Below are 14,208 nucleotides of genomic sequence, written 5' to 3' on the forward strand. Positions count from 1 at the left end.
TTATACTACGTTCCCTATCAAGTTCGGTCTCTCGACACTGCATAGCTTACGCTTGGGGTAATCCCCCTCCTCCCGAAATACTGAAGCCTTATTGCATCACGCCGGTAAATCTTACCGGCCAATGACGCTCGAGCGCTCGAGCTAGGGGCGGAGCCACCCACTATATAGGTCGACGTCCAGCGTCATTGCCCCAGAATCTTTCTCCTTCACGAAGCAAGCATCGAAGACTTGAAAAATTTATTCACCGCCGTTAACTCTTCTCGCCGTTGACAACGCCCTAAGAGGACGCCATTCCCTTTTAGTTCCCTTTTGGCGATCCGGCAAGAAGACAAGATGTCGCTTAAGGAGTGCTGTGCATGCGGGGGCCCAGTTGAGCTCCCTGATGCACACGACGCGTGTGTCTTCTGTCTGGGCCGAGCCCACGCAGAGGCTGCGCTGGATGGGCCTGACTGTCCTTCCTGTGAGGAAATGTCAGTCAAAACCCTCCGAGCCAGGATTTCCGTTATCCTAAACTGCGCACCGGCTAATCCATTGCCTCCGCCCCCCGTCGCCGTCGAGCCGTGGGAGGAAAGGCCGAGGCAGCCACGTGCAGTAGGCCCCTCCGATGAACGCATGTCGACTCAGTTCCTGCATGCTCATCACTCAAGAGAGCCACCTGTTTCTTACACGAGGTCCAGCCACCGCACCTCGGATGATGCGCGGGACCTGGTCTCGTTTGGTGCTGCAGAGGATGAAATGGACGTCGATGACGACGCTATGTCAACTGCAGCCTCTGGTTCAGGTGACTGGTCCGCCTGCCAGGAGTCAGAGGCTTCACACAGCGAGGTGCGCGAGCCCTCGGCTCCGATAGATGAGGAGCTGGTGAAGATCCTGTCTGAGGCTGTACAGGACCTGGGTCTGGATTGGTCGCCCCCTGAGCAACCAGCTAAGAAAAGGTTGGACATGCGGTATCTGCAGTCGGGCCGCCAGATTGCCGCCCCCCAGAGACCAGCTCCCTTTTTCCCAGAGGTCCACGAGGAGGTCTCGCGGTCTTGGCGCTCCCCCTATTCGGCCCGAGCCCAAGCCGCGGGATCGCGTATGCTCTCCTCTGTCGACGGAGCCGACCGCTGGGGCTATACTAAGCCGCCGCCCGTCGAGGAGGCAGTTGCAGCACACCTGTGTCCGTCCGCACGTGGGTGGAAATCTGCGCCATCGCTTCCATCGAAGCCGTGCCGTACCACAAGCCACATCGCGGATAAGGCTTACATGGCAGCCGGCCAAGCAGCGTCTGCGATCCACACTATGGCCGTTCTCCAGGCTTTCCAAGCCAAAATGCTGCAGACGTTGGATGAAGAGGGGCTGGACTCTGCCGCCTTCAAAAAGCTGCGTTCGGCCACTGACTTGGCGCTCAGAGCCACGAAAAAGACGGCCCAAGGAATTGGCCGTTGTATGGGCAATCTCGTCACGCTTCAGCGGCATCTTTGGCTGACGTTGACCGACATGAGGGAGTCGGAGAAAGCTCAGCTGTTGGACGCGCCCATATCCCCGCTCGGCCTGTTTGGGGATGCTGTAGGCTCGTTTTCTGAGAAGTTTCTGGAGGCCCAGAAGCAGTTGAAGGCGATGAGCCATTTTTTGCCGAAGAGAGATCGGTCCGCGGCGCCTCCGCCACGTTCCAGGTCCTCTTCTTTGCAGCGTCCAAAAAGGCGGGAACGACCGCCGCCTACTCCTTCCCATACTAGGGCGAGGGTGGACCCGGAGCCGGCCGTGAGACCAAAAGCGAGGCAGTTCTGGTATCCAAAGAAGATGGGACCCCGTCCCTCTAGTGCTGGACCAGATCCTCAGCAGCGTTCCTGACGGGATTGGTCCGAGGGGGAAGCGGCCGTCCGGAGAGATGGACGACGGGCCGCTTCGCAAGAGAGTTCATCCTGCTGTTTTTCACCTGCCTGTCCCCTTGCATGTTGCAGGCGACAGGGGGAAATGTTTGTTGTCAATAAAGCTTGCACAAAAAAAGCACAAAACGAACACTGTTCGGCAAAAGAGCTCTTTTCCCCCTCAGAATTTTCCCCAATCGCGCGTTATGAGCAGAGTCCCGTTTCTGAGCGGCGCTCTGCAGGGCGCAAGCCCCACGCGCCCTCTCAGTCTAAGCACGAGTGTTCCCCCGGCTCATGCTGGCGGTCCAACCGGTGCGGAAGACATATACGATGCCCCTCTGGTGGTGGGCGGCTTCCTATCATCAGACAACGAGCCGGTTCAGACGTGTCACGGGGCGCTTCTACCCCTTTCTCACTATTTGGACGCGTGGCGCACGCTTCCAGGAGTGTCAGAATGGGTGCTGAACACAGTTTCGAGCGGGTATACGCTTCAGTTCGCACGCAGACCACCCCGCTTCAGCGGCGTGAGGATGTCAGACGTGCAGAGCAGGGACGCACCAGTGTTGCGAGCAGAAATTCTCTCTCTCCTTGCAAAACAGGCGATAGAAGAAGTCCCCCCGGGTAATATGGAGTGTGGCCTTTACAGTCGCTACTTCCTGGTCCCCAAAAAGGACGGGGGGCTTCGACCTATTCTGGATTTGAGACCACTGAACCGCGCGCTCGCAAAGCGCTCGTTCAAGATGATAACAGTGAAACAGATCCTCGCACACATTCAGCCCGGGGACTGGTTTATCTCGGTGGACTTGAAAGACGCCTATTTTCACATTCAGATAGTCCCTCGTCACAGGCGCTTTCTAAGATTCGCGTTCGAGGGCAGAGCTTATCAATTCAAAGTTCTCCCTTTCGGCTTGGCTTTGGCCCCGAGGTCTTTTACGAAGTGTATCAATGCAGCGCTTTCCCCTCTCAGGCAGAGTGGAATTCGCATCCTGAATTATCTGGACGACTGGCTTGTTATAGCCCAGTCACGGGATACGCTGGAAAGCCACAAATGTCAGCTTCTAGAGCATCTGAAGCACCTTGGTCTGACGATCAATATGCGGAAGAGCAAGCTTCGCCCCACACAGGCCATCGCATTCTTGGGAATGGATTTGAACTCGCAATCGATGAGAGCGCGTCTCTCTCAAGAGCGAATGCGAGCTTTGGCCAGCGCTCTCACCTCGTTCAAGCCAGGGAGAGTGGTGACTCTGAAATGCTTTCAGAGGTTGTTGGGGCGTATGGCAGCAGCAGCTGTGGTGTGTCAACTCGGGCTTCTGCATATGAGACCACTTCAGCTATGGCTGAAATCCCGGGTGCCAAACAACGCGTGGAAGAACGGTCAGTTGCGCGTCTTGGTGACCCGAGAATGCATGCAGACGTTAGCCCCCTGGTTCAACACAAGGATGTTCGAGCAGGGAGTCTCGATGGGCAGAGTGGTCAGCAGAAAAATTGTCACTACGGATGCGTCATTGACGGGCTGGGGAGCCCTTTGCGACGGCAGGCCGGCTTATGGCACTTGGACGAATGCGCAAGCGAGGTGGCATATAAATTACCTAGAACTGAAGGCAGTATTTTTAGCTTTGCAGGGCTTTCTTCCACTGGTAAAGGATCGACACGTCCTGGTCCGGACGGACAACATGACGGTGGTATCCTATATCAACCATCAGGGAGGTATTCGTTCACGCTCGCTTCAAAGGCTGGCGGAACGTTTCCTCCTTTGGGCGGACAGAAACCTTCTGTCGATCCGAGCAGTTCATGTTCCAGGCAGCCAGAACTGCGGCGCAGACATGCTGTCCAGGGGTGGTCCAGTTCACGGGGAATGGAGACTGCACCCGCGGACCATCCAGCTGATCTGGAGCCTGTTCGGAGAGGCGGAGATCGACTTGTTTGCCTCAGAGGAGAACGCGCATTGCCAGCTGTTCTTCTCGCTGACGAACGCACCTCTGGATGGGGATGCTCTTTCGAGTCGCTGGCCCAAGAAGCGCAAATATGCCTTTCCCCCAGTGAAGGTTATGCCGCTAGTGCTGCAGAAAATCAGAGAGGAAAGGGGGACGGTGCTTCTGGTTGCGCCGAACTGGCCCAATCAGCCATGGTTCCCGGAGTTGATAGAGCTTCTAACGGCTCCCCCGTGGCCGATTCCGTTACGGAGAGATCTCTTATCGCAGGCAAAGGGCTCGGTGTGGCACCCCAGACCGGAGCTATGGAACCTGCATGTTTGGCAAGTCAGCGCAGAGGGCAGTCGCTAAATATATCTCAGCGAGTCTTGGATACAATTGCTGAAGCCAGAGCCCTGTCTACCAGGCGTCTGTACAATCTGAAATGGAAAGTTTTCACTTCATGGTGCATGTCGAAGGATGAGGACCCAGCCAGCTGTGATTGTCATTCTATCATTTCTGCAGGAATGCTTGGATGCTGGACGCACGCCATCTACTCTAAAAGTGTATGTGGCTGCTATTTCAGCTTTCCATTCACCTATTTTGGATCGTTCAGTCGGTAGACATCATCTGGTGGCCAGCTTTTTAAGAGGAGCGCGGAGGTTGCACCCCTTCGGTTCTAATTTGGTACCAGTGTGGGATCTGTCCTTAGTGTTTAGTGCACTTTCTGAGTCACCCTTTGAGCCGCTGTTTTCGGCAGAGTTGAGAGTGCTCTCGTTTAAGACAGCGCTCTTGCTTGCCTTGGCATGTGGTAAAAGGGTGGGTGACTTACATGCACTGTCTATGAACACTGCGTGTATGGAATTTGGTAAGGATGACTGTATGGTCAGACTGCAGCCAAGACGGGGATATGTGCCTAAAGTGCTTTCTACGTCGTTTAAAGCACAGGTCATTACGCTTCAAGCGTTTGCTCCCCAGGATTCGGAGCCAGCGACACACCCGCTATGCCCAGTCCGTGCTCTGCGAGTTTATCTGGAGAAGACTAGTCATTTCAGACAAGCAGAACAGCTGTTTATATGTTTTGGTGGCCGTACCAAAGGACTGCCAGTGTCGAGGCAGCGGCTGTCACATTGGATTGTGGAAGCGATCACGTTGGCGTATGCTTCTAAGAATGAGGCCTGTCCGTGGGGAGTACACGCCCATTCCACAAGAAAAATGGCTTTGTCGTGGGCTTGGGCAAAAGGTATGTCGATTCAGGATATTTGTCTGGCAGCAGGATGGTCTTCACAAGACACTTTTGCTAGATTTTACAACCTGGAGATTCCGTCATTCGCACCGTTCGTTCTGTCTGTGCAGTGATGTGTCTACAGCTTGGCAGTTGGCTGCCGCCTGCACTTGGCCACGCCCCCCAGATGATCAGGGTGGTTTCGACTAGGTCCGGTGGCCTTAGACATGCCTATAATAGATATAGTCAGCGACTTCTACATGCGTTCGAGCTGTTGTCGACCGCGGTAGGTGCACTGATTTCTACATAAATCAAGTGGTAAATGCTGAATATGTACGTGGCTCCAGCAGCGCTGCGGCCAGTCCATGTGTGGTGTTGTGCTTTATTACTGTGCTTAGTCCCGCTCCGCAGGCGTTTTTTTCCCTGAGTATCCGATGAAGCAGTTAACGGGCTCGGCTCTATTGGGCCCGGCTCTTTAGACTCTTCCTACCGGATGTGTGGAATGCAACACAGCGGGATTTTACGCGTTCCCCAAGCTTAAGCTACGCAGTGTCGAGAGACCGAACTTGATAGGGAACGTCTCCGGTTACATCCGTAACCTCGGTTCCCTGAAAGGAGGGAACGAGACACTGCGCGCGCTGCTGTGTTGTAATCCTCAGAGTCTTGTACCCGTTCGAACAGTCGAAAGATTCTGGGGCAATGGCGCTGGATGTCGACCTATATAGTGGGTGGCTCCGCCTAGCTCGAGCGCCGGCGTCATTGGCGGTAAGATTTACCGGCGTGATGCAATAAGGCTTCAGTATTTCGGGAGGAGGGGGATTACCCCAAGCGTAAGCTACGCAGTGTCTCGTTCCCTCCTTTCAGGGAACCGAGGTTACAGATGTAACCGGAGACGTTTCAATATCAATCCATCTCACCTCAAGCAGTTTAACTTACTTGTATTATTATTATTTTATTTCCACTCGGTTTAACATCGTGATGAGGGAAACTTGTAAACCTTCTAGCCGAGTTAGAGCCGTCAAACTAGTAATACTAACCGTATGTAAAACAACAGTACAACATAATATTTTATGAAATCGTACATGTATAATGTTAATAATACGCCCAAACGTATGTTTAAAATTACTTACCAATTTTCTTGATTCCCGTTTTACCACGCCGAGTTCATCCATGCAATGTAACAAGATGGCGGAAAACTGAACGTCCTCACGCACGACCACGGATGACGTTAGAAGTCACGTGACAATGGAAACCAATATTTTTAATTTAATTTAAAGAAATGTATTTACGTTACACTAACAAGACTTACTTTTAATTTAAACCAACCAAACTTTTTACATAACACTGATGGCTAGACAGAAAATTAAATGTTTTGAGTTAGATCAAGTATAACAACTTCTTTAGAGTAATGACATGCCTTGTACACTTTTTTTCAGTGTAGGCTAATATATATATATATATATATATATATATTTTTTTTTTTTTTAAATGTGTAGCTTTTATATATTTCATTTGTGGGGCTTTAATTTATTTATTTTTTAATAGATTAGCCTACCTAGATGTCATTGGAGACTATACTGCAGTGTGAAGCTACAACAATGCCTGAAACAAACCTCTACAAATGTATCTGTGGCCAAATGTATATAAGTCTCGTGTGAGTATCCTGTGTCATTCTTTCTTTCTTTCATCTTCTTCTTCTTTTTTATTTTTAATAGCCAGTATTTCCCAGCCTCCACAGCCCCATCAGTATCTTTATCAACACCAAACTACAAATATTCCTTTTTATCATATTATATGATGTATCATGTAAATTATAAAGTCACAAAGGTAAATGCACATTTACTTCTATCTGTCACACATTTTATTCTATTATTATTTTCTTTTATTTTAAGTTAAAAACAAAACAAAATCTTTGCACATACACCTGTTTGGGAATCACAAATCTCCAAGTAGCCTATAATAAATTATAATATAAAAGTATACGTCCACCCAAAAAATGAAAACTGTGTCATCATTTACTCACCTGTTTGAAACCAGTGTGAACAAAACAGCATTGAAACATTTTTCAAAGTATCTTCGACAGAAGAATGAGTCATACAACATTGAAACAACATGAGAGTGAGTTAATTTTTATTTTTGAATGAATTGTCCCTTTAAAATGGACCTAAAAAAGCATGTCATGTTTTCCTTAATTGTATTTAGTTAACAGTCAAATACAGAGAATTGCTTAACAGTTTAGATAATCTGAGAAAGAACTACTAATAATATTATAATAATAAATATCATATACTATATAATCATACATTGTGTCATACATTCTTCCATAGATTTACTGGCGGGTCGCATACCGCCACCTCCTGTGCTGAATGTGCTGAGTGTGAAGTGATAGGTGTATATTGTAATGTCAATATTCTATTTTCAAGTCCACTATTCTTAATGAATTGTATGTAATACAAATGTATAGTTATGTAATTCTCTTCTAGTTTCTTCTCTCAAAATAAAAGTTTTAAAATTAGTAAGTATGAATAATTTTATGTGCTTTATTTTTCAAAACTTAGAAAGTAGACATTAAACCAAATAAATATGAACAACAGTAAAGGCCTTATTTTTTTTAAAATACATTTTTCATTTATGTTGCTTTGCACTAAATGTGCACAATAAATGTTGATTATTAAACTCCACATTAGCTTTATTTTGTCACTAGACATACTAATAGGCTAGTGTGTGCTTCATTCGACACAAACCAAATACCCTTTAAATGGATATAATGCATTGTCTTTCAGGTAACAGCAATTTAAGACAAATAACAAACCTAAAAACACCAATAACCATTTAATTGCACTTCTATAATTATAATCAAGCTATAAATTAATAAACAAAAATATAAAAAATAAAGAATAAATATTATGTAAGTTATTATATATATTTTTAATTCAGTCAAAACAGTTTGATTGAGCAAAGTGATTGAAACATGTACTTTTAAAATGAAAACTTTGTTAAACCAACGAGTGACAGTTTTAAGTCAGTTTAACATGACACAATCATGTTGAAATGAAAAATAGCCAAAATGGCATTAATTCAACATGAATTGTTCAGGTAAAGTGAACAAAACTGAAAAATCATTTTTTGAGTGTAGTGAAGCGCAGACCAGTATCAATGTATGTGAACGTACACAGGAGTCATAACTTTTGTTTTAGACAATACGCTACGTTTTGGACAATGGAGGAACCTAAATAATATGACAGATATGACAAGATATGACTTTGTGTAATTTACCTTCACAGCACATCTATTAGCTATTTTTCTATTTTGAGTTTTATTCACAGAGCACTTTATAGCAAATCATATTGTTATCCCGCTGGCATGGGACTATTTGTTCCATTGTGCTGTTTTAGTGAAATGTGAATTTGACGTCATGATTTGAAGGTGAACTCGGTGCTCGCACCTCATGTTTGCGGCTAAATGCAAATTATCATAATTGACGGACAGCTATGCCCGTGAAAAGACATCAGCACTCCGGCTGTTGATATTAATAACGTGTTTTAATGTCGGTAATAATTTCACCACCATCAACGCATCTAATATTCTCTCTGAGTTTCCATGCTCCCTTACGAAAATTAGCCATGGTTTTAACACGAATAAATACATTTATAGTGGTCTGCGCTAATACAATCTCCCGCGCTGCAGTGCGTTGTATGGGAAGCCAAACAACCAAAAAGTGTGACGAAACAGCACGGAAAAGAGAGTTTGCGAGCGACTCGACAGCGCAGGGACGTGTTTGCTAGCGCCACCGAACTGACAGCGCGGCATGAACATAAGAAGTTTGTGTGTTTCCCTGCACGTTAACATAATGAAGATCAGTATTAAGTTATTACATTTCCCCTTTGCGTATTATCTTTCATATTAAGACAGTAAAAGTTGTTTTAGCTACTTTGAAGAACTGCACACATTGCCTATATAAAGGGCCTAATAGCCTATATAATAAGACTTTAATACATTTACAATAGCATAGTTGTAGCGGGGCTGACGAGACGTGAGACGTGCGGATCCATGTGCAAGTTTTTATTAGGCAGAGACGTGGTCGTACAGGCAGGGTCGAAACAATGGCAAACAGGTATGGCAGAGACAAGACAAAGAGTAATCCTAGGGCAAGCAAAGGTCGACGATCGGCAACAGTATCCAGTGGGCAAGGCAGAGAGATAATCCAGGGAACACGGGCTAGAATCCAATGGGGTGCAATTAGAGTCCAAACGGCAAGGCAAGGGTTAATCCAGGGAAACACAGGCTAGAACAAACACGAGAAAACACAAACCAAACAGGCAGGGGAAAACTAGGAAACAACAGGGGCTCTGTAGAGTAGCTACAGCTATGGGAGCGGTAAACGCATACAATACTCGGCAGAGAGGCAGAGAAAGTCCAAGGCTTATAAAGCGTGTGTGATCAGTATGTGCGTGGGATCAGGTGTGCGTGTGATTAGTGCAATGAGTGATTGGTGACAGCTGTGATCAGTGTTGGATGATGGGAAATGGAGTCCATGTGGTGTGAAAATCCATGTGGTGAGCGAGTGACCTCTGGTGGTGAATGGACGGAAGTGCAGACCAGATTCGTGACAATAGTTTTCTTGAGGAGCACACCCAGCTTCTAGTTTATATATTTTTATTTTGTACCTAGTTATTATTGTTGTTGTCGTCAAGTTCTACATAGCACACAATTGCAATTATGTACCATTTAAAATTGAAACTATTATTAAATAGGATAGGTATGTGACCCTGGACCTCAAAACCAGTCATAGGGGTATTTTTTTTTTTTTAAGATTTATACATCATCTGAAAGCTGAATAAATAAGCTTTCAATTGATGTATGTTTTGTTATGACAATATTTGCCAGAGATACAAATTTGAAAATCTGATGGTGCAAAAAAAAAAAAAATCTAAATATTGAGAAAATCGTTTTTGTCCAAATGAAGTTCTTAGCATATATTACTAATCAAAAATTAAGTTTTGATTTATTTGGGGATTTACAAAATATCTTCATGGATGATCTTTACTTACAGTAATATCCTAATGATTTTTGGAATAAAAGAAAAAATTGACAATTTTGACCCATACAATGTTGGCTATTGCTGCAAACATACCCTTGCTTTGTGTGGTCCAGGGAATTTTTTTTTTTTTTTTTTTTGGTCTCTAAAGACCAGGGAACATCCAAGGTAATGTTCTTTAACTTTAACAGTGCAATTTTATATAATGGCTACGTTTGTCAGGCTTTTCTCTACGCTCCATATTAAATAAATAAATAAATAACATTTAATTAATTGATTTAAAAACAAACTCTTTCAAAATTGGGGACAGTGTATGTAAATTCAATATGATGTATTTTGAATTTTGCACTGCATTTATTTTAGGGTTATTAACTTAATACTGATCTTCATTATGTTAACGTGCAGGAAAAAATACGAACTTCTTATGTTCGCGCTGCGCTGTCAGTTTGGTGGCGCTAGCAAACACGTCCTCCCTGCGCTGTAGAGTCGGTCGTGCCGCTCGGTCCATTGAGCCTATGACAGGACAGCGCGGCGCAAACGCTTTAATATCGCACTGTTTCTCCCACTTTTGGGTTGTTTGGCTTCCCATACGTTGCGCAGTTTTGCCACACAGATTTTAATAGGTGCCCTACTAAAAAAAAAAAAACCATTAGAAACCATCACAGAAATTCCAGTGGTTTACATTAAAATACCATTATGAACCATTAGCTTTTTCCAGTAAAACCATTACAAAATTCCTTTTTGTAGTGTGTTTTGGGCATTTTTCCAATAGGATTTAACATCCCATATGGAGTCAATTTAATGCCGCATATATATGCAAAAGAAAATAAAGTATTGCAAAAAGAAAATAAGTTTTGCAAATAAAAATAAAGAATTGCCAAATAGATAAATAAAACAGAGCAAAAGCAATGATTTTGCAATACATATTTTCCATGGCCATATCTACTAATTTATTTGCAATGCAGCTTTTATTTTGCGTTTCAGTCAAGTTTGAGCTTGCGATACCGTTTTCCCTTTGTGCTTCACGTTTCTGCGCGTCTCACTTTGTGGCGCTGTTTTGACATGGGGGTGGAGTCAGGGGACGGGGGCGTGTCCAACAGGCCTGGGCATGCCTCCCTGGAAGTGACGTCATCGGCCCGAGACGCAGATCACAGCAGTATTATCACGTTCCCACGACTTAATATCTCATGGCCACGACAAAACTAAACCAAAATGACTTTTTAATCTTTTTTTTAAACTCCCAGTGACAGTCATTTCTTAATTTATGCCAGGAGTTATGTAAATGAAAAACGAAGTCGAGATGGATATGAAGCTTGAGTCTTAGACCTTTTTTAATGATGTATAGTTTGTGAAGTTAATTGCATTCTTTTACATTAGTTCAGAGTTACTGCTAGTTTTAATGTAAACAAAGAGCGCTGTGCACAGGTTAAGAGATTTTAAACAAGCACTATTAATGCACATTTAGTTAACCAGATGAAACAATACACATTTTAATGCTATAAAAGTGTGCACACATTGAGAGAAATAAACAGCAGATGTTCATATTAACAACTTCTTTAACTTGAGCAAACGCTGCTAATACACATATACATTTGTTAATAAAACGAAAGCATGCATGTTTTAAAGCTAGTGAATAAAAGGAAACGATCCGCCCGCATGCCTCTGCTCAATGACGGTGCCTGGATCAGCTGTGATCTGCGTCTCGGGCTGATGGCGTCACTTCCAGGGAGGCATGCCCAGGCCTGTTGGACACGCCCCGCCCCTGACTCCACCCCCATGTCAAAACAGCGCCACAAAGTGAGACGCGCAGAAACGTGAAGCGCAAAGGGAAAACGGTATCGCAAGCTCAAACTTGACTGAAACGCAAAATAAAAGCTGCATTGCAAATAAATTAGTAGATATGGCCATGGAAAATATGTATTGCAAAATCATTGCTTTTGCTCTGTTTTATTTATCTATTTGGCAATTCTTTATTTTTATTTGCAAAACTTCTTTTCTTTTTGCAATACTTCATTTTCTTTTGCAATTCTTTATTTTTCTTTGCAAAACTTATTTTCTTTTGCAAAACTTTATTTTCTTTTGCATATATATGCGGCATTAAATTGACTCCATAATCCCACCAATAGAATCTATCACATACCAGTAGACACCATTATAGTTTCCATTAACACCAATACAATTCTCATCATAACCATTAAATCCATTACATTTTCTATTGTTTTTTTTCAGCAGGGTAGTTAGCTACAATAAATCAGGCGGCCGTGCCAAAGATGTAGGCTAGTAGGTAGTTGTGTGTGCAGGTACGAATTAAATTAATATTTATGAGATTTCGGGGGTAGGTTGCAGAATTTAAGCCTACACAAAAGAAATCTCTGTCTAGGCTCCGCCTCGGTATTGTTTGTGTCAAGCCATTCCTTAATCTGGCTGTTTGTTGAAGAGAAAGAGATCAAATGTAGTAGAAATAAACACTTTAAGAATACATAGTAGCGGAGGACTTTTATTATGTTTTAATGACTATTATTATGTTGTAATGTTTGGTTGACCAATCAGCGGAGAGGGGCGTTTCACTCCGCCCACTTGTAGAGATCGAATATTCAAATAGTTTATCCCTTTTCTGTCCCTGAAAGTAAAAACGAAAAAGGTGGCGTTTTTTTCATTTTTCAGATTTCAATATTAAATCAAAAAACGAATTATCCGAAGGTACACGGACCGTTTCCATAACGTTTTTTTTTCTTTTCATATTTGCGAAGTGAAATGTGCGTCGAGATGACAAAGCTATCATTTTTTTTTAAATCATACACACGTAATTTGCCTAAAAAGATGCACATAGTCAGTCGAAAATTATCCAAGTTATGAATGTTTGTTAACAGATTTGTTTTTGAGAAATCATGTAAAGGTTTACACACAGATAACTTTCACGCAAGTTAGATGAGTGCGTGAAAGTGAAATGTAACGTTACCTCGAGATGACAAATCTGCTTAAAATCTGTGTTTAAAAAACATGCACGCACGCTTAATCTGCCTCAATGCAAAAATGATGCACATATTGTATATGGGTCATTCTACAGAAACGTCCACTTTTGGTATGTCTTCAAATTTATTTACTTTTTCTAACATTTAAACTTAGACCACATTATTAGATCACCTTTTGACTTTATGAATACATATAAATGACAGTTTTTTTTTTTTTTTTTTTTGTAATTATTTCAAGACCACATGTAACATTTTTTTTGTCAATGGTGTTACCTTTTTGTCTATATTTAAAGTTTTTATGAAATATTATGTCTCTATTTTTTTCAGCACATGTAGTCAGAGTTACAGAAAAATAATGAAAATGCACAAAATAAGGAGATTGTTTTATTTATTTAATGTGACAGAAAAAAAAAAAAACAGTACAGTAACACCAGTGACATACATTAGACCTGAAATACTGATCATCATGACAATTTTCATCAAAAATGCACTTTATAAAATGTCTGCTGCAAGGTATCAAACCACATGTTGTCAATCACGGTATACTCACTAAATTAAGTAGTTTAATCCATTTGTATCATAGTTTTTTTTTTGTTTTTTTTTTTTGTAATTATTTCAAGACCACATGTAACATTTTTTTTGTCAATGGTGTTACCTTTTGTCTATATTTAAAGTTTTTATGAAATATTATGTCTCTATTTTTTCAGCACATGTAGTCAGAGTTACAGAAAAATAATGAAAATGCACAAAATAAGGAGATTGTTTTATTTATTTAATGTGACAGAAAAAAAAAACAGTACAGTAACACCAGTGACATACATTAGACCTGAAATACTGATCATCATGACAATTTTCATCAAAAATGCACTTTATAAAATGTCTGCTGCAAGGTATCAAACCACATGTTGTCAATCACGGTATACTCACTAAATTAAGTAGTTTAATCCATTTGTATCATAGTTTTTTTTTTTTGTTTTTTTTACGATTCCCTAACAGTAAGTAGGTCATACCAGTGACATCAACTAAAAGCTTCATATGAAATCATAACTGAAAAGAAACAGTGGACTTATCATGGGCCTTCCTTCATAGATCTTCAGGAAATAGAAAGGAGGAAGTCAAGTGATGTCATCAGTGTTTTTGTGGTGCTTGGAATTTTTAGAATTAATTTAAAAATAAATATTGCCACATTGATGGCTCAAGAAGGTGTAATTGT

The 14,208-nt window shown here is 42.8% G+C and overlaps 1 protein-coding gene across 1 annotated transcript; it reads left to right on the forward strand.

Moving 5' to 3' along the window:
- The first annotated feature begins 2,056 nt into the window (after positions 1-2,056).
- LOC131543911 (uncharacterized) lies at positions 2,057-4,132 on the forward strand. The gene has a single exon (XM_058781715.1). The coding sequence runs from the start codon at positions 2,057-2,059 to the stop codon at positions 4,130-4,132; it is 2,076 nt and encodes a 691-aa protein (XP_058637698.1).
- The last annotated feature ends 10,076 nt before the right edge of the window (positions 4,133-14,208 follow it).

This window comes from Onychostoma macrolepis, chromosome 07 (assembly GCF_012432095.1).
Source record: "Onychostoma macrolepis isolate SWU-2019 chromosome 07, ASM1243209v1, whole genome shotgun sequence".
In the NCBI taxonomy this organism is placed as follows: domain Eukaryota; kingdom Metazoa; phylum Chordata; class Actinopteri; order Cypriniformes; family Cyprinidae; genus Onychostoma; species Onychostoma macrolepis.

Coding starts and splice junctions, on each gene's coding strand:
- LOC131543911 (XM_058781715.1), top strand. CDS start 2,057: ATGAGCAGAGTCCCGTTTCTGAGCGGCGCTCTGCAGGGCGCAAGCCCC.